A 25,652-nucleotide genomic window follows, 5' to 3' on the forward strand; every position below is an offset into this window, starting at 1 on the left:
TTGAGGCATTCTGGAAAAGAAATAACTGATAAGAATGGCAGAAGTGATAGAATCGTTTTTGTAAAACATAACAAGGCAACACAAACTATGCTGCTTATAATCCTTACTTGCCTTATTTCAGCAAATGAGAAAATCTAAAAATCTTCTGGTACTGGGAGAGATAATATTGGTTATTTGCTGCTTTAAACAAGCAGGAATTAATACCATGATGTGTAATATCATAAGAAAAAAATATTTGTAACAAGTGTCAGTATGAAAAAGAATACATTATATTTACTTAATTTGGAAAAATGCTGCTTGTATGTAACTTCATAAAATACGGAAAATTCTAAATGAAGAAAACACACAATACATATGCAGTTAATAATCTATCATTTTGACTACTGTACTTAATGACAGCAAAAAAACATGTTTTAAAAATGAAATACTAAGTGTACCCTTATATGCTTTTGTCTTTCTATAGTAACATACTCCCATGAAATGTGGATTTGATATTTAGAATCCCCAACTACCAGGATGCTTTTTTAAAAAGCATCTGAATTTTAAGTACATTGGGTCTTTTTAAAAATAAAAAAATTTTTGAAAAACTATGTAGAAAAAGAAAACTGCGGGGCGCCTGGGTGGCTCAGTGGGTTAAAGCCTCTGCCTTTGGCTCAGGTCATGATCTCAAGGTCCTGAGATAAAGCCCTGCATCTGGCTCTCTGCTCAATGGGGGGCCTGTTTCCCCCTCTCTCTCTGCCTCCCTCTCTGCCTACTTATGATCTCTGTCTGTCAAATAAATAAATAAAATATTAAAAAAAAAAAAACGAAAGAAAGAAAAAGAAAATTGCAACTCTGTAGACAAATGACAATGAAGCTGAAAACATAGAAGATTTTAAGAGCAAAACACAAATTATAAGCACAACTTATTTTTTTACATTTGCCATAACCCAGGGGCATATGCATACAATGTCAGCCAACAAAGGAAATAGTTAACACATTCCTAAAATATACTGTATTTATAAAATATATAGATTTGATACCTCTATCAAATCCCTCATTTGCTACAGAATTCTCTATGTATTTGTCTGCTTCTCTCAACCAGACTGTAAGCTAACTTAGGTCAGGGACTGTCCACTATGTCTCTATGCCTGTTACATGGTGCCTAATGTAATGCAGATCCTTAAAAAATATACATTAACTAATTAAAACAAGGACATTTCCCTTAGTATTACTGATTCACTATTGTTAAACTGTTTCAATCTGCTAAATAAAGATGGTAAAAATATCATAAAGAATTATTGAGAGACTTAAACATTAATTTATTCATTCTATACATATTCATCAAAGCACGAAGTATAAAAAAACTGGGAAAGCATCAGTATAAACAAGAGCAAAGGGATCCCTGCCTTAATCAAGTTGTGTAATTTAATGGAGGATAAGTAAATGAAAGTTTAAGAATTATAAAGAATTACATACGTATTTAGTTATTTATTATTGTGCACATAAGTACTTTCTGTAAGTATGCGTATGTTCAACTTAGTGTCCAAAATAAAGAGGAACTAGTATTTATTAAACTAACTTCTTTCCATAAGAAAACAGTCTCTGACAAACCAAGTTCATAGAATACACCATGACCAAGTGTCATTTATTCCTGGAATGCAAGGATGTTTCAATATAGGAAAATCAATAGATGAAATATACCACATTAACAGAATGAAGGGCAAATAGATGATAATTTCAACCGACACATAAAAAGGATCTGACAATTTAACATCCTTTCATGAATAAAAACAACATCAAACACACCTTAACAAACCAGGAATGAAAGGAAACTTCTTTAACATAATTAAAACTAAATATAAAAACATTCACAACAGCTAACATGCACAATGGGAAAGACTGAAACCTTTCCCCTTAAGATCAGGAACAGTATGTCCACTTTCACCACTTTGATTCAACATAGCATCTGAAATTCTAGCCAGGGAAATTAGGAGGGGGGAAAAAAGGGTACCTCGGTGGTTAAGTGTCCAACTCTTGGTTTCAGCTCAGGTCATGATCTCCTGCTCGTGATACTGAGCCCCACAGTGGACTCTACACTTAGCACTGAGTCTGATGGTCCCTCCCTCTATCCCTCCCCCTGCTCTCGCAAGTGAACCTTCTCTCACTCTCTCTCAAATAATCTCAGGGAAGAAAAAAAACCCCAACAAAACACCTCCTTCAACTCAAAACCGAAAAAGAAACATCTCAATTCAAAAATGGGCTAAAAACTTGAAAAGACATTTCTCCTGAGAAATTGACCATTCTCCAGCTGGTCCACAAGCACATGAAAATATGCTCAAACATCACTACAAACCACAGTGAGATAACACTTCATACCTATTAGGACAGCTATTATCAAATACACACACAAAAAAACAGAAATTAACAAGTAGTGACAAGGATGTGGAGATGTTAGAATCTTCGTGCACGGCTGGTGGGAATGTAAGATTTGTAAGTACTTGAAAAACAGTATGGTTGTACCTCAAAAAACTAACCACAGAATTACATATGATCTAGCAATTCCAACTTTTGGTATATAACCGAAGAACTGAAAGCAGGGACTTGACCAGGTATTTGCATGCTGATGTGCATAACATTATTCGCAATAGCCAAAAGGTAAAAACAACCCAATGTCCACTGACAAATGAATGGATACACAAATTACAGTTTATACATACAATGGAATATCATTCAGTCTTTAAAAAGAAGAATGAAATTCTGATATATATATATATATATATGTATCTCCACAACATGGATGAACCTTGAAAACATTATGCTAAATGAAGTAGGATAGACACAAAAAGACCCATATTGCATGACTGTACTTCTATGAAGTACCTGGAAGAGTCAAGTTCATAAAAACAGAAAGCAGTGTAGTTGTTACCAGGGGCTGGAGAGAGGGCAACAGGGAACTGTTTAATGTGTACGGAGTTTCAGTTTGGAATGATGAGAAAGTTCTGGAGATACAGAGTGGTGATGGCTGCACAACATTATGGATATACTTAATGCCACTGAATTATACCCTTAAAATAATTCATATATATAAATAATAAAAAATCTTTTCTAAAAAACACAAAATATGCATAAAAGAATAAACACAGTCTAATTACAAATGATGGCAGACTTTTCAAAGGATGTCTACTCAGAGAACATCCTATTTCCCCTTTTTAGAGCTGGACTATACCCACAAAGGATAAACTTGTGAACAAGCTGACCCAATCATATCTTCTCTCCTTTGGATTTCAAAATCCATACTAAGAGATATGCCCAGCAATGGGAGCTATAGTTATCTGTAGCAGGCTGGCTTTAAGGAGGACTAACAAAGGACCAGGAAGCTGGTGTACAGATACAGAAAAAGTTTCAAGTAATCATATGGCATCAGACAGAAACAGAAAAGCTTCCTTGATTCCTGACAGTTTTCCAATGTCTCACTGTGTTCTTTTAAGACCAATTTATATTTCTCAGTCCTGGATTCTGCAGAATATTCCTATACCATTATAATGTATTTCCTTTTGTTCCTTATGCTGACTTGAGCAAGTTTCTGCTACTTGAAACCAAAGAAGCAGAGACTAAAGTAATATTTTAATCTCAGAGAAGATAAAACAAAAATCTATTCCTACCCAAATCCACTAACAGAATTAAAACTTTACAGTCACAGACAAAACTGGAATACAAGTGCTTGTGAATAACATCAGAAGATACTCACTGATTAAAAAACTAAATACCAGTTTTCCATTCATCATTCTCTAAGATGTTTTCAGAATGTAACTCTAAGGGTTAATTTTATGTGTTAACTGGGCAATGGAGCACCCAGATAGTTTTATTAAAACATCATTCTGGATGTGTCCCTGAGAATGTTTCTGGGTAAGATTAACATTTGAATCAACAGACTGAGTAAAGCAGATTGCTCTCCCCATTGTGGGTGGGCCTCATTGAATCCACTGAAGAAATGAGCAGAACAAAAAGGCAGAGTGAGAAAGATTTCACTCTGCCTAGCTGCTGTCAAGTTGGGACATCCCTATTCTCTTGCCTTTGGACCCCACCTTAGACTTGAGCTATACCATCAACTCTCCTGGGTCTCCAGCTTGTTGACTGAAAATCCTGGACTTTTCCTTTTCCATAATCACATCTGCCAATTCCTCCCCATCCATCCATCCATCCATCCATCCACCCATTGGGTTTTTTTCTCTGGAGAATCCAGACTAATATTAGTACAGCAAGTGAAATTTGGATCAAAAGAGAGGAAAAGAGAGTGAGACAGAATACGAAAATCTTTAACAGGGTATTCTTGCATAATGGGAAAATATTAAAAAAATTTTCGTTTATTTATCTACAGATTTAAAAATTATATCCACATAAATGTAGATGAAATGTTTAATTATAAAACTACATTAGACACAAACCAAAGCCTAGAAATTGATCTCCTTTAATACCAAAGTCTATAATGGCCACATAAGTTTCTGGCACAAATGAGCAATTCTTTTATATGTGTCACTGAGGTTTAATAAAAGCACAATCTTTCTTATTTAAAACTGGCAGGTTTTTTTATAGTGGCAGAAGGCGAGGGTTAAGTGATCATTTGTGTACCTTATGGGTCCATGGACTAAAAACAAATATACTGATGTAACCAGAGGCAGTGTAAATCAGTGCAAAAAACTTCACTTAAAAGTCTTGAACCCCCGGTTCTAGCTTTGACTCTCACATATTAAAGAGAGGAGCTCTGAAAAAAATCACAACCTCTCAGGGTCTTGATTATCTTGCCACCAAAATGAGACAACTAGATTTTTAGATGATTAGAAAGGTCTAATTCTCCCCCAGAAAGTCCATTACTTAAATGTAAGTAATAACTTGCCATTAAGAACAATGCCACTGCAGTACGACCTCAAATGTCCAATTAACTGAGTTTAAAGACATAATTCAATATAGGTTTCTTCAAAGATGGTATGGCCATATAAATTTGTTCTTCTTCTGTTTCACTGAATAAAAACATAATATTCTTCTGCCCATCTCCCTCTATCAAAGGGTATATGTTTGGAATTAGATAAATTTGACTGTTTAGAGAATCACACAATTACAGGTACTGACAACAAAGGTAGAAAGGAAAATAACAAATTGTAAGCTTTAAAAGAAAACATTCAATGTTTTACCATTTAATATAACTCAATAAATGGAATGAGGAAGCTAAAATAAACACAGACCTGTATATATTTAACTATTTGACTCCCTGGCCCCCAACAAACACAGAGTCAAATGAAATATTCTGGATTATAAATGCCAGAGATATTAATAAGTATAACATCTGTGAAAAGTTACAGAGGAAGTACAGAAAAAATTCAAAGTCAACTATGAGGATACAGAAAAGAAACAGACTCAATATGTTAGTAAGTAATCAGGGAGATGATAAAAGAAAATGGAGAGTATAATAAAAATATAAACATTTTGATTTTTAAAATTTTGGTTCACTAAAACTCAGCAATTGTATTATCCTTGAGACACTGTGTTATTTAAAGGGAATAAAAATATTCAAAAAGCATGAAAAATTAAGATGATAAAAATGTAATGCAAACCAACTGCAATTAGGAAGATCAAAAGTATCAAAAAAGTGAAACTGAGTGACACAATAATGAATTATAGAAAACATTTTGAAACTGAAGGGAAAAAACTTAAATAAATAGAAAAAAATTAAATTTTCTTCAAGTTACTTTGCTACCTATAGAATGATCTATATATCCTGTCTATCAATTTCTTGAATAAAAGGAACCTAATGATAAAGCTCATACCCCTCTGCAGTTTGCATGTAAAAAATGTTCAATGTATTTGTTGAATATAAGTGAATCCCTTAGGTATCCTCTAAGGAGTTGGGGAAAGGGAAGAAAACCAAACCCTGAAGTCAAATATTACCCATTCCTAATCCTATAACCTTTGCGTGCCTCTTTCTTGCTTTGCAAAGTTTCTTTATACTTAAGTTCCTATTTCCAATCAGATCATAAATAATCATTCTGAAGAGAATTCCTTGAATTTAGAATCAAGCATATTTATGCTTCCAGCTCTTCTCAAAAAAGCCCTTTGGGGAAAACATTCTATTTCCTTCTGACTTTTTCCTTTCTTTCCTTATCTACTAAAGCTATTAAATAAAAAGCATTTTCTAATACTTATAAATTCTATGGGAATTTATATTCACTTTTGTGAAGTTTTAGCAGAGTTTTAAGTTTCAACACATGACATCTACCTGAATCTACAAATTGTATTGATACACTTTGTAATAAATTAACAGTGTTTACACTTTTAAATATTATCAGTGTGTTGAGGAGTAGGGAGTAAGGTGCCTGAGAACTTAAAGATACTGACTTAGTGGGCTTCACACCCTTATCAAACTCAGTATGTCTCCCGCGTGTAGGAAATATTTTACACTGACTCCTTTTAACAATCTAAAATGAAATGCACAGGTAATATAAACAACCTATGTATGTAATTGTTTTTAAAGGAAATCAATATCCTAACATATACAAAAATGAAATTTTAAAAGAAGTTTATGATAAACACAAGTATTTCAGTATTACTCTCAGAAACAATTACACCAGAAGACATACTGAAGTAATCCGATGCTAGTACCTATTCATAAAATCACAGTGAATGTAACGATTACAGATGTCCACAGACTGGTGTACTCTACTGATAAGTCATCTACTACAAACATGACTGCCACAGGCAATAGGATTTTTTAAAATGGTGAACTACTTGCCAAGTTAAGAACAAAGTTGGGTACAACCCTCTTTATTGGACACTATGACTATATACCTAGAAAAATTCAGTATATGTTAAAATTTCACAAAATACACTTTGTATTCTAATTAAATTTTAGGTTCATTTAAAATTGTCCCACCCACTATAGACCTCCTTCCCTGTTCACTCACTAAATGCCCTTCAATTATTCTGTCAACTAAAAATACCCTCATAAACTTCTACAACACCTCCGAGAAAATAGCATTTCTCCCACTGAGAACCAAAGCTCTTCAGAAGAATATTCCCTGTGTGCCAAAAAACAAATGAAAGAGTATAGGTGATTTATGCTACACTGAAGCAGCTACAATACTAAGAAACTGAAGAACATACAAGCATAATAAAAACTACTGCTGATCTTAATGCTTATATTTTCCCTTAGGATCATTAATAGTTTGTATAAATTAAAACTGATGAGGGTGTTGAAAATTAGTTCTGAAAGAGACACTTAAATTTAGCTCTGCTTTCAAGTCAAAAGAAACTCTTATATAGTATGAGTGTCTGCTGTACAAGTTGGTGAAAACTGAAGAAGAAAAATAAGGCAGGCGAACACTGACACTTGTGGTCATTCTGAGATTGCTAATTTGAAATCAAGCTAATTCCTGGTTTGTAGTAAGTTCAGGGAAAAGTAAAACTGGTTCATAAATCATCTACTGACTTCAAAGAAAAACTGTAAACTTTAATGAACACAGTCATTTTCTTTAAAAAGAGAAAACTTACTAACATTAAATAGCCAAAAATGTGCTATTTGTCCACATATTTGTAATATGAAAAAGATTTCATGATTTTAAGTCAAAAGATACAAACTCTAAGCAAACATTACTCTACGCTAAATTGTTAACTGATCTCAATTAAAACTAAAGCTGGTCTTTAAATAACTATATCAAATGGCATTTTTCAGAGTATTATGGTAGAAATGACATGTGACCCAAAACATTAAGATTTTTCTCCAGCACTGAAAAAATGGCTTGCATTTAGAGGCCAATTATTCATAATAAAGCACCAACAGGAATGAAGACCAATGTAGGAAAAACCAGATTCATGTCTCCCCTTCTCAAATTATTCAAGGATATTTGCTCATTCTCAGTAAATCGCCTGCCATGGTTGAAGCGTTATCCCCCACACCCTTTTCTCCCTTATTCTTTTTACCAAGGGCATTTAGTTGAATTTATATAGGTAGTAAATTCCCAGAAATGATTTATCTTTATTATTAGTGAGAAAATCTATATCTGATTCATCATGTTATAGTGACTCAGAAACTACTAGCCAAATGAATAAAGTAATAATTACTTCTGTACTAAATAGAAACTAAGAGTTATGTGGCTATGCAAATCCTGTCTTTAAATTCTGCCCAGGAAAATCCCAAAACCAACCTGGACAGTTCTGGCCAAAATATAGAGTTAATAGCTTATTTTTCCCATCAGATATGTTTTATATAAGGTTAAAAAGTAGACCTCTGCAAGTAAAAATTACAAGACATTTATAACTATAAAACTTAACAAAATAGCTGCCAGTTTCCTGAGTCTGACAAAGAAATCTGTCACATTTACTGAGAAAATTTAACCATAGAATTCAGATGTTATAAGAAACTAGACTAAAGGAAGAACTTCTACAAGCTTGCCTGTCATAAGATTTTTACAGTTTCTCTTGGCTGGAAACATGCTGATTGTTAGAAAAAGTCACTAACGTAACTTTTATCTGGTGTCTGCTCTGTTTTTCTGTACTTCATGTAAAGTTCTGAGGCAACTTAATTTAAATTTAAGAAACTGATGGCAAGTGTATCTAAAAGTTTAAAGTGAATTCTGATTAAGTAGACAGGCACCTTTTTATTAGTTTCTAGGAGTATCTTTTGCTGTATTAACCCTTGCTCCATAGCAAGCACAGTTGAAACAACAGTCCACTGGGAATTCAGGGGCTCAAACCAATACTGGGGGAACCATTAACCAGGTTATGTGATGGAGTTCTCTTAATAATCAAGATCTATAATAAATCCAGTGGGACTCCAAAAGAGTCAAATCAAAGGACTAGCAAAAATTATAGTTTTATCCTTCCTAGAGAAAGGGAAGGGAAGGTATCTAAACCATTTCTATCTCCCTAACATTCAATAAATTGTGCCTACCTATAAATACTGGCACACAGTAAATGATCAATATGTATTTGTTTGACAAGTTAATTAAGGTGAAAATATAAACATCCATTTGTAATTGAATGATTTCTGGGTATGCTGTGCCAGTCCTACAAAAGAATTCCCACAATTTCCCCAGCAGTGTTACCTAGTAAAATGGTTAAGAACTGAGCATAAAGACTTAGATAATCTTGCTTTAATTCCCAACTGGCTTCTCTTGCCACCAGTTAGCTGATATCTGGGATAATTATTTACAACTCTATGCACTGGTTCCCTATCTTTAAAATGGGAAGTATAATAAACTATCATTATGAGGGAAAAGAGTCATTTAACTAACAACTTAGTAAGATTAGCATCCAGTCTGATTTTGGGTACATAATAGTCACTGCTGCTAGCTGTATAGTCAAATCCTACGTAAGGAATTACTGATAAATACTGATTTATGTATATTTATTTATTTATAAATACAGATTTATTTATAGTATAAATACTGATAAATACTGATTTATCCTAAAATCCACCTCTACTTTTGTAAAATACATTATTTTTAGTAGGCACTTCAGCATTACTCTGCTACCTACATGTAATATTAAAAAAAGTAATGAGCATGAAGTATGAGAAGACATAGGGACTAAATAAAAACTGACTTTCAATTTTCTCTTCACACTTAACCAGGAAAAGCCAAAGCTCTAGACCTTGGGTTTCCCAATTACAAAACTCTTAATATTCCTTCTAACATTCCTTGGAAAGTTGCATACACTCCTTAAAAAAAAGAAAAGAAAAGAAAAGATCATAGGATTCCTCCAACTACAGACAAATTTTATTAGCTACACTAAAAAACATGACGGCAAAAAATTTTAAAGTATTAGAGAAAGTATAAATCTGTATTTGAACTAACAGATTTAACTGGGAAAGACAGGTGGGATAAAGTGTACACATCACTACAAATACATAGCTTAAGTTATAAAACCATAAATTTTTAGGAGTTAAAGTCCCTGAAGTCTCACAGGAAAAACTGATAATTCAGGCTATTAAGGCAGGGGGCGTGGGGGGAGACAATGCCCCGGTATTCTGCAGAAAAAAAAAAGGTGCCCAGGAGACTAACCATACAAAGAAATATTTCAGTGTATCTAGTGCTTACTGAAAAAATGTGCTTAGAGGCAACTTAATAAACAATCCTGAAATATTAGGAGAAGCACATATACTTAATAAAACCTTATTTTTCACCAAGAAGATCCTGTACAAGTGTGTTATATCCACTATATCATTTTGTTGAATTCTATCATACATATTAATTTTAAAGAAAAGGAAAAATAGAAAATAAATGCTGACATTAAAAGGTGATGAAGAATAAAAAGTTCTGCTGCTTTCAAGAACACTAGAAAGCAACATTAAGTGCAAAAAAGAAGTGAGCTATATCCCATCATGTGCCATTAAGTGACCCACTCCAGCTGATTTATAAACTCTAGAAAATTGGGTGTGGGAGTATTTAAGTTATAAATAAAAAAAGATGATCGGAGTCTTATCTAGAGACTAGTAAAACTGGAGCAATTTGAGAAAATAAACTTCAAAGGAAGGGATTGCACTGAAGGGGTTAAATTGCACCAAGTTATATATAAAAGCTTATATTGCTTAGGTCCTATAAAATCATGTAAGAAACATGAAAACCAACATCTAACACTAAAACATTTAGAAAGCCTGTGCTTAAGCATTAAAAAAAAAAAAGGAAAAAATAAAATTATAACCATTTAATAATCATCCCATTTTCATATGAGGCACTCATCACTACACTTAACACAGAATATATATAATTTATCAGACAGAAGCAAAATCTCTAAGCTTCTCCCTACCTTAGGTTTTTAGTCAAAATGAATGCAAACAATCACGTGGGATTCAGCCAAGCAGTGACGTTAAATTCTGCTCTGTCAGAGAGAGCATCTGTCAAGCCCACATTTAAACTGCTGCCTGCCTGTGCAGCAGCTGAGGAACCGTGGATTTCATATTACAGACTAAAACCTCAGAACTGCTCAAAATCCTTCCTGCAGCTGCCAGGCAACAGCGAAAGAGAGTTAAATCCTATTCTATTCCAATACAATCGAAGCACTACATTCTAGCTCTGGCTGCTTTACATTGCAGCTCAGTGTTATTACTAGAAATATGGATACTGAGAAGAGAATACAGCACTGCATTGTCCGGCCAGGAAAACAGCAGATGTAAAAAGCTTCAATGCATCAACTGTCGGCAAGAGTCAACAGTGCTCCGAATACAGCAGACAACTAGAGCTCTTTTGTTTAAAGAACGAGAAAGAAAATGAAAGAAAGGAAAAATCTCAGATGATTAGGACCCATATGAACAAGGAGGGTAACTCGAAGACAAGCAGACAGATGGACACTTTGGATACTGTGAAAAGCAATCGCAGGAGGCAGACTATTGGGGGATGTGCGCATGTTCGATAGCATCTTTTTTGCTGAAGTGATGGCGTGCCAAAAGTATTTTCAGTGGGCATAATCCTCTCCACATAAATGGCCTGACCAAGGAAGGTATGTCGATATCTTGTGTGTAATATTCATTTAAATGTATGTTACCTTTTCATAGCTGGGGAGGCACTAATATCTGATAAACAAGTTCCTCCAGTTCACCGTCCTTGAAACTATGAAAGGGTTTCTAGATATATGATTTTAAAATCTGTCATTGTGAAAGCTGTCATTGCTTTACTCAAGTAAATATGTAGTTTGAACTAATTTTGGATTACGAATGTACAAAAGAGAGAAAAGGATAAGAATGTATAAAAGAGAGAAAAGGCAAATAGTAGTAACAAGACGTTAAAGGATTCTCGGAGAAATTAAACTTAAAAAGAAAAAAAACTTAAAAAGAAAAAAAACTGTAGCCCTCTAAAGAAAACACAGCAAGCCTCTATCAAATTAGGTCAAAATGAATTCTTATCTAGTAAATTAAAGTGATCTCTTAAAAGCAGCTATCAAAAGAGACAATGCAGTGAAATTATATTAAAGAGTATCAAAGATGGTCTTAATATTAAGAGCTTTTTTCAAAGTCCTTTTAAAAACACGTTATTAATATATAACAGCTTTTACTAACAAAAATCTTCCCTCCCAGATTCATCTCCCCAAATAAAGATAACAAACAATCTAAGAGAGTATCAACAAATACTATTATAGAGCTATAAGAATACTAAAAGAAAAGCATTTGCATAGGATCACATAAGGCAGTGTGAGTTTTATGCACAGCACACCACCACAGTAGATTTGCATGTTATTACAGTGTCCATGAATGCAACTTTAAACAAAGAAATATCAATAGTTGGTAAAAATTCCACTTGAAAAAGTGACCTTTCATTTTAAGCAACTGACAGATTCTAAATAATCAAATGTAAGATTATTCTTGATAATTTTTAAAGTGAAATTCAAAAGAGAATATGAAAATAATGATATAAAAATATTCATGAACAGCAATAAAAGGACAAAAATTAAATCTAAACGTACCTACTGTGCTTCAAGGCTATATTAACATGTACTAACGAACTACCATCAATGGTATGTGTGTGCTGGGCAGAAATAAATTGAATAAACTAAACAACAATCACAGAATAGCAACTCATGGCTCAGGAACTCAAATTCAAAAATTTTGTACAGCTCTATCACAGATCCTGATATTGTTCAACCTCACAACACAACTCAATAAGCTATTAAATAATAATCACAAAAGGCAAACATTGTAAAAGACATATAAGCATTACATTCTAAAATTAAAATTATACAAGTTTATCAGGCCCTATTACTATCACATCTCACTGCCATACCATGAATTTTTATTCCACTATAGAATGAAATCAGATGGTATTAAGTAAAAAAAATATAGTTCTGAAAAATCTCAAGTCTCTTTTAGAGCCTTTTCTCTCAATGTTAACAACACCAATTAAACATTTTTATAAGCTAGATATCTCAAAAGCACAGAATTATTTTTTTATTCAAGCACGAATAAAATCTAGGACTGTGCCAACACAAAATAACAACACTTTTAAAAACCAAATGATAAAAAACTGTGTGTGTGTGAGAGAGAGAGAGAGAGAAACAGAGAGACAGAGAGAAAATGAGTATGTGAGAAGTAACTGAACATTTCAGTTAACAATCTCTCCACGAACTTCAATTCATAAGATGTAAATACACATTAATAACTTGAAAAAAATCATCAAAAAAACCCTAAGCTAAATCAAACATAATTCTATGCTGAAAATGCAGAAGTGCAAATTATTTAGACTCCTACAATATTTTAACTTTTCTTTCATGTTCCCACTTTTTAAGAATTAAAACACAACAGGCAGTAACTGGATAATAATTTTAACTCTTAATAAGAGGAAGAACAGTTACTTTAATTTTACTTTCTTTTTAACAGAAAAATTATGAATACCTGAGAAACTTTTAATAAAGAAATGTTTAAAGCTAGACACATGCACTTCATTTATCAATGGGAGATTACCAACTGAGTAAATATGAATTTAAAGCGTGGTGAGCTTAATATTTACAAACATACAAATATAATGAATTTAAATTAAGATGCATCTCCATCACCTATTGCTACAAAATCATATAGGACCATAAACTATATATTTATGCTAGATCACAATATATAATAATATACTGTTTTCTATAACATAGAAATACTAGAGATATCATTTCAGGTATACTTCTTTCAAAAAATATTAAAATTTATTATGATGATATTTGCCTTCATTCATTTCTTCAGTCATTTATTCAGAAGTCTGACCTTATATTTACTGCTTCTTAAACCATCGAATTTACACTTTTAAAAGACATAAATAATGGGACTTCAACCAGATACCAAGCATACAGCAACAAAAAAGGTGACACATTAACTTAGTTTGGGAATATTTGAAATAGATTACCAAATAAATTTTAAAAAACTTTTCCTTTAAATTTATATACATAACCCTTATATCTAGTGGCTTCTTTATGGAGTAGAAGAAGAATCATTACTACTTATCAAATATTTCATGTGAAAATAAAAGCTTAGAAAGAGTTTTCTGCACTAAATAGAATGGCCAACTATTTGAAAATACTGGAAGGAAAAAAAAAACTGAAGGTCTAAATCAGAACACTCACTTATTTTCAGGTTAGTTCACAGCAGAACTATGTTTGGCTGGTACAGTAAATATCCTTGGTCTTTATTATAGTAATGTGAAATTAAAATTCATGTAAATTAACACTAATAAATAGCAAACTAGGTTCTATGTTTTTAAAACACCAAACTTTAAAAAAAAGAGTTTATATCATAGACAATGACTGAACAATATTTTACATTTGAGAACCATAACTTCTAAAAGTACTACATAATTTCAGATACTAGAAATTATCAAAAGCTGGCGCCCTTTACTATTATACTTTGGAAATTTGCTCCAATTTGCTCCAATTCCCACCTACTTGCTCCTCCTAGTGGCTGCTGCTAGAATAGTACTTTCATTCATACATGTCTAACCCTTTCAATCAGTATTTTTCAAATACTTCATACTATACACGTGAATTTTCCTGTAATCATTCAGTTATATGAGGACTTCCATGTAAATGCCATTTCCCCAAGATAATTAAGCTTCATGTCAAGGTTAAGCAAATTTGGCATTAAGCTTGAATCTCTTTAATAACCATAGGCCACACAAACAGATATATAGGCACAGAATTTTAAATAAACGTTACTACATTAAATTTAACTGACTAGTTTTCTTTTGTGTAAGAAATAATTTTCATCAAAAACATTGAAAAAATTAAAATTAGTTATCAGCCCCCTTCTCAACAAGTTTTTTTCCTCTTTAAACAGAAATCAAGCTACAGCTCCTTTTACCCACCTCTACCCTCGTATCTTGATCCAGAAAAACTAAAAGCCAAAAAACACGAACAAATTTGTGCTATGTACTGAAAAATCTTGTTCAAAGATAACACCACCAGTTTTTAATAGGTAGCATCATGAACCTCCTATACTGACATCTCAGAATCTTTTTTAAAATCTAGGGTTTTAAGTATCATGCTACCAGAAGTCCTAAAAATGTACAAATTCTCTGCACACAAATGTAGAACACAGCAAAATTCAAGAATCTTCTAAAATGCACTTTGTAAAATTTCAGATTTTAAACTGCTGGCTATGATAGTACCTAGTGCCTATATTTTGTAAGAAATCTGAAAGGACTGTTCAAAGTAGTTCTTTGTTTAATTCTAACATGAAGACTCAACTGAGATATGTGATAGTGTTCTGCCAAGGCCAAAGATAATTAAAGGATAATTGCTATATTTTAAAAATTAATCTTAAGTCTAAGAAAGGACAATGATCTGAATACCTCATCTTTGAAGTGGAAGGTTAAAATCAGAAAGAGTATTTGAAAATGTTCATCATTTATTACTGTCTTAAAATCCTCTACTGAAGTTACTGGACCCTGAAAATTAATTTTGACAGGTGCATCTTCTCATTGACTTTCTCAACACAGTAGGGGCCAGTGGAAACATGCCAAGCAGTGTACTGTGACTAACGGAACTCTGCCATAATCAACCTTGCACCGTCTGTCCCACAACTGATACATGACCATTTTACAAAAAAGGCCACTGACTGTGCACCATACCACCAATGGTATGTCAAATCAATTTTAATTAATGCCAATAAATTTTCCATCTGCTCTCAGGCCTTCTTACATGGCCTCTCTCAGGAATCTAGTAACATCCTTCTCTTCTACTGGCATACAACTTTATTTTATTTTTTTTCCGACATACAATTTTTAAATCTTTAACTCAGGTCAAAAGTACAAATGACAGAGTTACTCAGACAATGAAATAACTGAAGAAAATTAATCCATCACTTCTCTCTTTGAAGTGCTTATCCTGTCCTCAGTGATGTTACCAAGGATAAGCAAATTATACACTTCATTCCTGGGTTATCGTATTTTCACAACTTACAAAATTCCTATTTGCCCTAATACTATTAACATCTGAAGTCTCTTTTCAGGCAGGTCTGTAAATATTTAGCATTTTGTAAATTTTTATGTTTCATCTTTACAGAATGACTACATGGGAGACAACGTGGCTGAATTTAAAAATGATTACCAAAGAATAGTACTGATTCAGGAGAAGGAAACATTTTCTGCCACCAGTAGTATCTCATATCCCATTACTGGATATTTGCAACATGCTTCAGTGGAGGAGAAGACACTGCTGCTTTGCAAAGATGAGCTGGAATGCCAAGAGGTCTCTGTTCCGTACCCATCTTATTGGTGTACTTTCTCTAGTGTTCCTTTTCGCTGTGTTTTTATTTTTCAATCATCATGACTGGCTGCCAGGCAGAGCTGGATTTAAAGAAAACCCTGTGACATATACTTTCCGAGGATTTCGTTCTACAAAAAGTGAGACAAACCACAGCTCTCTCCGGAACATTTGGAAAGAAACAGTCCCTCACACTCTGAGGCCTCAAACAGCAACTAACTCCAATAACACAGACCTGTCACCACAAGGAGTTACAGGGCTGGAGAATACACTTAGTGCCAATGGAAGTATTTACAATGAAAAAGGTATTGGACATCCAAATTCTTACCATTTCAAATATATTATTAATGAACCTGAAAAATGCCAGGAGAAAAGCCCTTTTTTAATACTGCTAATAGCTGCAGAACCTGGACAAATAGAAGCTAGAAGAGCTATTCGGCAAACGTGGGGCAATGAAAGTCTAGCACCTGGTATCCAAATCACACGAATTTTTTTGTTGGGCGTAAGTATTAAGTTAAATGGCTACCTTCAACGTGCACTACTGGAAGAAAGCAGACAATATCATGATATAATTCAACAGGAATATTTAGATACATACTACAATTTGACAATTAAAACACTTATGGGCATGAATTGGGTTGCAACCTACTGTCCACATATTCCATACGTTATGAAAACTGACAGTGACATGTTTGTCAACACTGAATATTTAATACACAAGTTATTGAAGCCAGACCTGCCTCCCAGACATAACTATTTTACTGGTTACCTAATGAGAGGATATGCACCCAATCGGAACAAAGATAGCAAGTGGTACATGCCACCAGACCTCTACCCAAGTGAACGCTACCCTGTCTTTTGTTCTGGGACTGGTTATGTTTTTTCTGGAGATCTGGCAGAGAAGATATTTAAAGTTTCTTTAAGTATCCGTCGTTTGCACTTAGAAGATGTTTATGTAGGGATCTGTCTTGCCAAGTTGAGAATTGATCCTGTGCCCCCTCCCAATGAGTTTGTGTTCAATCACTGGCGAGTTTCTTATTCAAGCTGTAAATACAGCCACCTAATTACCTCTCATCAGTTCCAGCCTAGTGAACTGATAAAATACTGGAACCACTTACAACAAAATAAGCACAACGCTTGTGCCAACGCAGCAAAAGAAAAGGCAGGCAGGTATCGCCACCGTAAATTACACTAGAGAAGACAATTTTTTTTTTTCAAATGTGCAATCTGTAAAATATTGCTAAAAGCATGTATAGTTAAAACTGATTACATCCATAGGACAAGTTTTAGTTAAAACTCATCACATAAAGGAATTCAAAAATTATTTTTTTAATTTCTGAAGGTAATTCTTAAAAATACAACATTATATAACAGAAAGGTATCCCAAAAGAATCTATTAAAAAAAACTGTATAAAGGGATTCTGTGTATTAACATGCAATAACAAGCATGCATACATCAATGGTTTGAGGCTTATGTTAAGGGCCAGTAAGATGTATTTGCATATATTTTTCACACAAATTTTAATTTAAGAAATGGAGATAGTCAAAAGACCCTTCATTTTAGAATTAGTTTTTCATTTTAACGTATAATTAAATGTAAATAAAACATTACTGTCGATCTTAAGGAAACTTCGTAATTGTGCAAAGGACAAATTTTCTGACCTGACTATTCTAGGGTTCTAAAACTATATTCTACGCAATAAGATTTAGTTGCATTAGTCCATAAAACACATTTATGAAATTCAGATGTTTCGTCAATGCAATTCTCATCTAAGTATTTACCTTTTTAAAACAACTGACACATTCATTTTCTTTTATTAGTACATATATCGGGGGAAATTATTTTGACATGATGTGATAAAATGTGAAAAATCAATGTGTCTCAGGCTCAAGTTTTTATAAGAAAAAAAAAAAAGGTAAATGTTTCAAAATAGTTTGTTTCCTGGTTGGTGTTAAGGGCCAAGCTAGCACTTCAATGAGTTGTTGTATTAGATCAGTTACTGCACTCTTAAGGAGTACTACCACTTAACTTCAAGGATATCTGTAAAAATATATCATGTTCCTCTAACGGAAGTAAAAGTAATTACAGGCAAAAAGAGAATGTTGAAAACAGATACAGGTAGAGTGCAGCAGCAGTTTCATTCGATACATTTTTAAGATGCATGTCTGCCAAACTGCAACATATGGGAAGTTTATTTCCTGACAGCAGGTGTACACATGCCAATACTTAATCATTTTATGGCACCTACTTCTTTCTCAGAGTGCCAAGTTTACAAACCTGCAGTTTTTAATTTGGTAGATGACAATGATTCTGCGTCACCAATTTCAAACCTTTTTTTGGAGGGATGGGGGGAAACTACAAATGTTTAATGAACACTTGATGCTAGGATGACAATGTATACAATGCACTTTTCCCAAGTTTTTAATAAAAAAAAAAAAGGTAAACGAAGAAATCTTTACTGAGTGTTACAGTACAAATAATTTTGTTTGGCTCCATTACAAATTTTAAAACGAAGAAATAGTAACCTACTAAGTTTAAAAGTGTTTTTATTTCATAAAAGTACATAAAACTTAATCTCAATCTAATGAAGATATTACTCATCCTAATTCCAATGACAACCATTTTTATCCTTGATTCTATTTTAAAGCGATATTGTACCTAAACAGAATTTTTATAATTGTTAAAGTTCGGACCCACATAAACTAAGTACTTACCATTTAATATGTTAAATTCTATTTATACTGAATTTATCTCCCATTTTCAATTTAGTAATCTAAGTATTCTATTCTGCATAGAATAATTTTGAAAGCTAAGCTATATAATACCCCCAGCTCTTGTTTAAGTTCATTTTTCACTTAATTTATAAGTGAATCTATAAGATTATAAAAAGACTAAAATTTCTAAATGCCAAAGTTACTAAATAAAAGTCACACATAAGAGGGTAGTTCCAAATCAAATAAGTAAATCTGATGAGAGACAAAAATAACTCTTCCTTCAATGTAGAGTAATTCATTTCTATTTCAGAAGTTAGAAAAAGGGGGGGAAGTATATGTGTATGCATGTATGCGTACATGCGTACGCACCCAGAAACAGAACCCAAGCACTTCTTGCCTAAATTATGATTACAGACTAGGATCTTTAAAAGACAGCATATTCCTTCTGGAAAAATTCAAGTTTAAAAAGATGACTTATGAAAAACAGAATTCTTAACAAATAACTAAATTTCTCCCAACTCAGATATGTTTCAAATCATTTTAATATCCCCGAGAATATGATCTTAAGAACTGACAGTAAGCTAGTAACACTCTGTTCTCAAAGAACACTGGATCAAAAAATATAGTTTCCTGATACTGCTGAAAATCTTTATTTTAAAATAAATATTCTATAATTTATTTTTGTCCCTCCACTCTCAATATGCAAGATTAATTCTTCAGAAAATATGAATTTTTACATTATAATATCAACATCTCACGAAGTATTAACTGTGTGTTATTCATGCCCAGTACTATATGATTTTTTTATTATCTATGAAATTATAATTTAAAATTATATTTGCATTGCATTTGGTCAAAGAAAAAACTCAGAAACAACTATGTAATCTTTATGAACAAAGTGATAAAAATACCAAAACTTTCAATAGTTATACTAGTTTGTTTTGATCAAGATTATAGGTGATGAAATTCTAATTTAAGCAAATAATTTAAATTTCTCACCTCTTAGTATGCAGCAGAATCATATAATCTCAACTGGAATCTTACTGACATCTATTAACCAAAAACCCCTATAAAAATAATAACAACAATGGCAGCAGGAAACTATTTACTGATAAATTTTATGCCTGGTTCTGTGTTAAACCACTTTACATACGTGATCTTATAAAATCCTTACAAATAACACTAAGAGATGGGAAAGGAAGACTCATTCAAGAAGTTAAATAGCTAAGATCACACAGCTAGTAAAAAGGAGCAGAGTTCCACCTTTAAGACCATGTTCTCAACCACTATGTTATTCTGCTGTATATTGCACATATGACACCTGTTATAAAGTCTAAAGACCTAAGCAAAAACAGCCTGTCCTCTATTCTACTATTCTCTGATTAATCTTCATCTTTTGTCAAGGAACTTCATAACCATTTTCTTACACTGGAGGAGCACCTGATGTTAGGTGCAAATAAAGTGAAGGGTAAAGAGAGGAAATCTGTTCCCTTTGTTATTTTCTTTTCCATTTCAATTATCTGTATCTGTTGGGCAAAACCTTAGAAAACTCTAAACATTACAGTTTATCTCTTGCTTCTTCGGACACTGAGATCATTCTATTCACATCTGTAAACAACAGGCAATGTTGCAGTTAGAAATTATAAAAAGATGGCTATCTGCAGCACAACTGGATCACTTCTAACAAACAAAAGTGACACTGTATTTACTCACTCTACTGGTTAGTTCCCCACTGTTTGGGGATGAGGTGGTAAAAACCTTTTACCTAGCTGATTTTAAGTTTTGGGTTTGTTTGTCTTTCCATTTTCTACTGCTCAACTACAAAATTTAACTATTAAATTAGCATATGTTTAAAAAGATAAAAAGAATATTGCTACTTAGCATACATTTTTAATATACCTCAAAAAAATCAATTTATCACTTAAACCTTATTCTCAGAAGATAGGTAATGCACACAAATACTAAAGCAAAGTGACATTTTGAGTTTTAGGAAGAAACCTGTCCTGCAATTCATCAATACACAAAAACACACCCTCCTCTAAGCATGACATGACTATAAATCTTCCTACTTTTAAGATACAATATATCAGAAGAAGGAAAAAAAAACAAATACAAAAACAAAACAGTTCTGTACCTATAGGAATTGTTTTCTCACTTTACCAGAGCAAATGTCTGAGCTAAAGAACAACTGGAGCTAAAGCAATTGCCTCAGTCTGTTTATTAATGTAATTATTTCAAATTCCAGCTGAATTCTAAGATCTAAATGTGAATATCTCACTTTCATCCTGAAAAAACAGGATAAGAGCATTACAAAAAAATACTAAACAACAGAAAACTAATGTTATATGCAAAATCTTGAATTCATGCTTTTGAGTTTTAAAAAAAAAATACGAATTTATACAAAAGAATAAAACTAATTAAAGGTATCTGTCATAACTAAAATGCTACTAAAAACATATTAGAATGTAGATAACAGAATTAACATGAGATTCTGATGAATCAAGACAGTGTGTGTTTTCTAACACACTCAAGGTTTAAAACAAGTTAATGAAAACACACTATAAACATAGTTAAGTTTATTTAAAGGAATTTAATAAAACTGTTTCCACTTATGAGTTAAAAAATAAATACTACCAAGAAAATTAAAACTAGAAGAAATTACTGTAAGCCATAGCCAAAATCTACTTATTTTCAGGCAAAATTAAGAACAGAAATAAAAATGTTCAATGAATCCATGACTAGACATTGTTTTATGGTTCAATAATAGTCCTCAGGTGTCTCAGTAATAATTAGTAAAACCAGGAAAACAGTGTTCTAGAGTCTTGCCTCACTTTAATAAACTGCACTTTCATGTTTTATATGAAAAGATTCCAAGACAAAGTTCATCTAAAAAGAGGGCCAATGTTTTTGTTGTTTTCATTGAGAATTCACCTCAGTGATTCTTAAACTGAACTATAACTACAGAAAATAGAAAAATACATATATCTGCTCAATAGATCAACTCAAAGAATAAAAGGAATGTAGATAATCAGTCAAAAGCAAGATTAAAACAGTAATCCGAGAGTTTTACACATAATACATATATAATATATACATAATACAATACAAATGGTAAAAAATTAACTCACAAAGGCAACAATTAAAAAATAAAGAATGATCACAAGTAATGAATTTTATGAAAAATATCAGACTTTTACCAAGAGGTATAAAAATTCTGACAATTTAAGAACAGACCATTTTCTTTTTACTTTTAATAAAAATGGCTATTCTTCCCCAATTAACAGTTTTCTTCAGCTACATTTTCTCAATATTCTAGGAGGAAAACTGTTGTAATATAAAGGGTCAGTATAAGCCCAATCAAATCTTAATGAATATTTTTTGAAGTTTTTAGTGTGTGGATGGAAATCATGATATGAACATAAAGTTAATATGGAAAAAAGGTATCAGTAGCTAAATTCAAAATAATCATTAAGAATTTACTATAAAGCAATAATGATTTTGGTTTACACTAACATAATAATTAGGTAGTTAAATAAGAAAAAATAATGAGGGGCGCCTGGGTTGCTCAGTGGGTTAAGCCTCTGCCTTCGGCTCAGGTCATGATCTCAGGGATCTGGAATTGAGCCCCAAATGGGGTTCTCTGCTTGGCGGGGAGCCTGCTTCCCCCTCTCCCTCTTCCTGCCTCTCTGCCTACTTATGATCTCTCTGTCAAGTAAATAAATAAAATCTTTTTTTAAAAAAAGGAAGAAAAGAAAAAAATAATGAGACCTGAAAGAGAGTCTAACATTTAGTAACTTGACATGATGAGCATGTTAGAATTTATTATTCCCCTACTGTTAAATAGAAACTGGTTGATGTCAGGACTTAATGCTTAAGATTCAGGTCAAGTCCTATACTATTACAAAAACAAATTTCAGGTGCAGCAAAGTACTATATATACTCTACTAATACTTATCAAACTTACCACATGCCAGATATTGTTAAGCATTTTAATGAGGGATTATGGGGACAATTTTATTGATCAAAGACTAAAAAAGAAATCAAACACAGAGAAAGAAATCAAGGCAGAAAAAGATAAATAATACTAACCTCTACATAAAATTAGCTTTTGCCATAAACAAAATTAAAAGACAAAGGCAATCTATAAATTGAGGAAATATTTACAATAACTGATGGTAGGACATGTGTCCTAATATAAAAAGAACTCTTACAAGTAAGAAAATAGTTTTGATATACAAAGAACTCTTACAAGTAAGAAAATATCAATATTCCAAAATATTTCAGACCATAAACCATAAATAAATCACAAACAACAAACAACAAAGAAATCATCCATTAAGTAAAACACATTCGGACTCATCAGTAGTCATATAAACACACTTAGAAACTAGGTCCCATCTTTATTAAACTGGAAGATATTTTTTAAAATAATAGTTTATGCAGGTAGTGAAAATGAGAAAGTGCCCCACAGAGGCAGTATAAATTAGTACAGACTTTCTGAAAAGCAACTTAAAAATTTTTAACCAGGGGTGCCTGGGTGGATCAGCAGGTTAAGTGTCTGCTTTTGGCTCTGGTCATAATCCCAGCGTCCTGGGATCGAGCCCCTACATCAGGGTGGGAGTGGGGGGTGGGGGTTCATGCTCAACAGGGAGTCGGCTTCTCCCACTGCTCCTACCCCCGTCCATGCTCTCTATCAAATAACTAAATAAAATCATAAAAAAAAAAAATTTTAACCCCCCCAAAACAAACAAACAAACAAAACTCAGACCTTTTGAGCCATTAGTCCAAATCTATTATAAGGCTAAACTGATCATGGAAAAAAACTTTAAATTTTCAAAATAGATGTTAAACGAACTGTGCTAGTTATATAATGGAATATTATAGTCATTCAAAACCTGAATTCAGAGACTAATAACAGAAAAACAATCACATGCTTTATGAAGCAAAACCAAAACAGAACAATATATATGGTTCATATTCCACAACAATACACCTTTTCCCCCAGCCAAAAGAAAACCCCAGAAAATGTTAAAAAATAAATGTCATTTCTGGAAAACGGAAAAATGGGTATTTTCTTCTTCTATATTTCTGTATTTTTTAATCTTTCCAGGTTTAAAATGAATGAAAAAGTCATTAAGAAGCTAATGAGCATAGTATCAAAGTTTGTACTTTATCTTGCATTATTAGCACATTTTCACTGAAGTTAACTCTAATAAATTTTAAACATTTTTAAAGAACTTTTTAGAAGTAGAGATGACAATCAAAATTTTAATAAAATGACCAGACTAGAAGATCTCTGAGATACTTTTTTCAATTATTCAAACATTTTTTGAGAGTTTACAATCTGAGACACTATGACAATAACCTGTAAGATATGGTCTAACTTTAATAAATGATGTTTGGTTACTTAACCAGTTATAATAAAAAAGAATCACATCTGTTCTTCAATCATATATTAGAACAATTTCCAACCGGATCAAAGATCTAAATATCAATAAAGACACCAGTTCTATGGGGGGCAACTGAATACCTTTGTAATTTGGGAGAAGACTTAACTTCCCTAAATATGACAAAACCCAGAAGCAATAAGAGATTTATGAATACGATTACAAAAGATTCTGAAAGAAACTCTTGCATGGCAATAAAAACATCAGCAAAATGGGAAGACAATTGACAAGCTGAGTAAAGATAGTTGCAACCTATAAAAACTTATTACCCTCAATATACTGAAAAGATAAAGAGATCGAAAAGAAGGTGGCAAAGACCAACATTCTGATAGAAAAATGGGGGAAAATATTAGTTAACAGAGAAAGAAATGATATGCCCCTTAATCACCCTTAATCGTCACCATATTATTGGGAATGCATACAAAAACCACTTACGAGGAATGCACACAAAAACCGCTAAGAAATCATTACTCACCTATCAAATTAACAAGTTAAGCCTGACATTATATTCTGTTGATAGACCTGTAGGGCAACAGACCCATTCATACATACCAGTGGAAACATAAATGGTACAACTTCTAATGGTGGGGGATTGAGAGTAGAATTTGATTAACATCCTGCAAAAGTACAGAACCATTTACCCCTTACTTACTGATTCTATACATCTAGGAATTTCTTCCCAAAACACAGTGATAAGAATATGAGATAAAGGAAGCATGAAACTAATTACTGAGGCATGATTTGTAATAGCAGAGGACAGGAAAACAACCTAAATGTCCATCCATATGGACCTGGTTAAATAAACCAAGGTACACTACAACATATTGGGACTATGTATCTCTAGTGGACTAGAGTCTATTAAGGAAAAAAAATTGCATCCAAATACTTTATAGTAAACAGTAAGATTAGTATTGTTACTCTGAAAGTTTTACTGAAATACCAGATAGAGCAAACAAACTATGCTAAAGTGTTTAGGAAATGCTATAAACTGAACTATTTAAGAAAATTTCTTCTTTCTACTGATTATCCAGATATATCCATGTTTATGCACATCTCCACTAGAACAGGTGTGAAAAAGCAAGTTTATTAAAAAAGAATAAAGGTTATTTATTCTCAAGGATATCACCATAAGAAGGATAAAAGTAAATAATGAATACAGGTTGGATTTACACACAGACACACACACACAAACATACATTTGGTAGGTAGAGAAAGGGAAAAAGCATGAGTGAGAGAATCATGGGGAACTCTGAGCATTAGAAAAGAAAAAAACATCAGACTCAGATC

The 25,652-nt window shown here is 32.7% G+C and overlaps 2 protein-coding genes across 5 annotated transcripts in view; one reads left to right on the forward strand and one right to left on the reverse strand.

Moving 5' to 3' along the window:
- CDC73 (cell division cycle 73) overlaps window positions 1–25,652 on the reverse strand; it is a 117,123-nt gene that overhangs the window by 38,674 nt on the left and 52,797 nt on the right. The window lies entirely within an intron of this gene.
- B3GALT2 (beta-1,3-galactosyltransferase 2) lies at window positions 10,860–18,643 on the forward strand. 2 transcript variants are annotated; one of them, XM_032317358.1, is made up of 3 exons: window positions 10,860–11,469; window positions 15,438–15,577; window positions 16,003–18,643. In XM_032317358.1, exon 3 carries the CDS (start codon window positions 16,130–16,132, stop codon window positions 17,396–17,398), a length of 1,269 nt encoding a protein of 422 aa, XP_032173249.1. In that variant the 5' UTR covers window positions 10,860–11,469; window positions 15,438–15,577; window positions 16,003–16,129; the 3' UTR covers window positions 17,399–18,643. The 2 variants fall into 2 exon arrangements, with proteins under 2 accessions (XP_032173249.1, XP_032173248.1); XM_032317357.1 differs by lacking the exon at window positions 15,438–15,577.

Source organism: Mustela erminea, chromosome 17 (assembly GCF_009829155.1).
Source record: "Mustela erminea isolate mMusErm1 chromosome 17, mMusErm1.Pri, whole genome shotgun sequence".
Taxonomy (NCBI): Eukaryota; Metazoa; Chordata; class Mammalia; order Carnivora; family Mustelidae; genus Mustela; species Mustela erminea.

Bases quoted from the DNA above. Each gene is read 5' to 3' on its own strand.
- B3GALT2 (XM_032317358.1), top strand. From the start codon at position 16,130: ATGCTTCAGTGGAGGAGAAGACACTGCTGCTTTGCAAAGATGAGCTGG.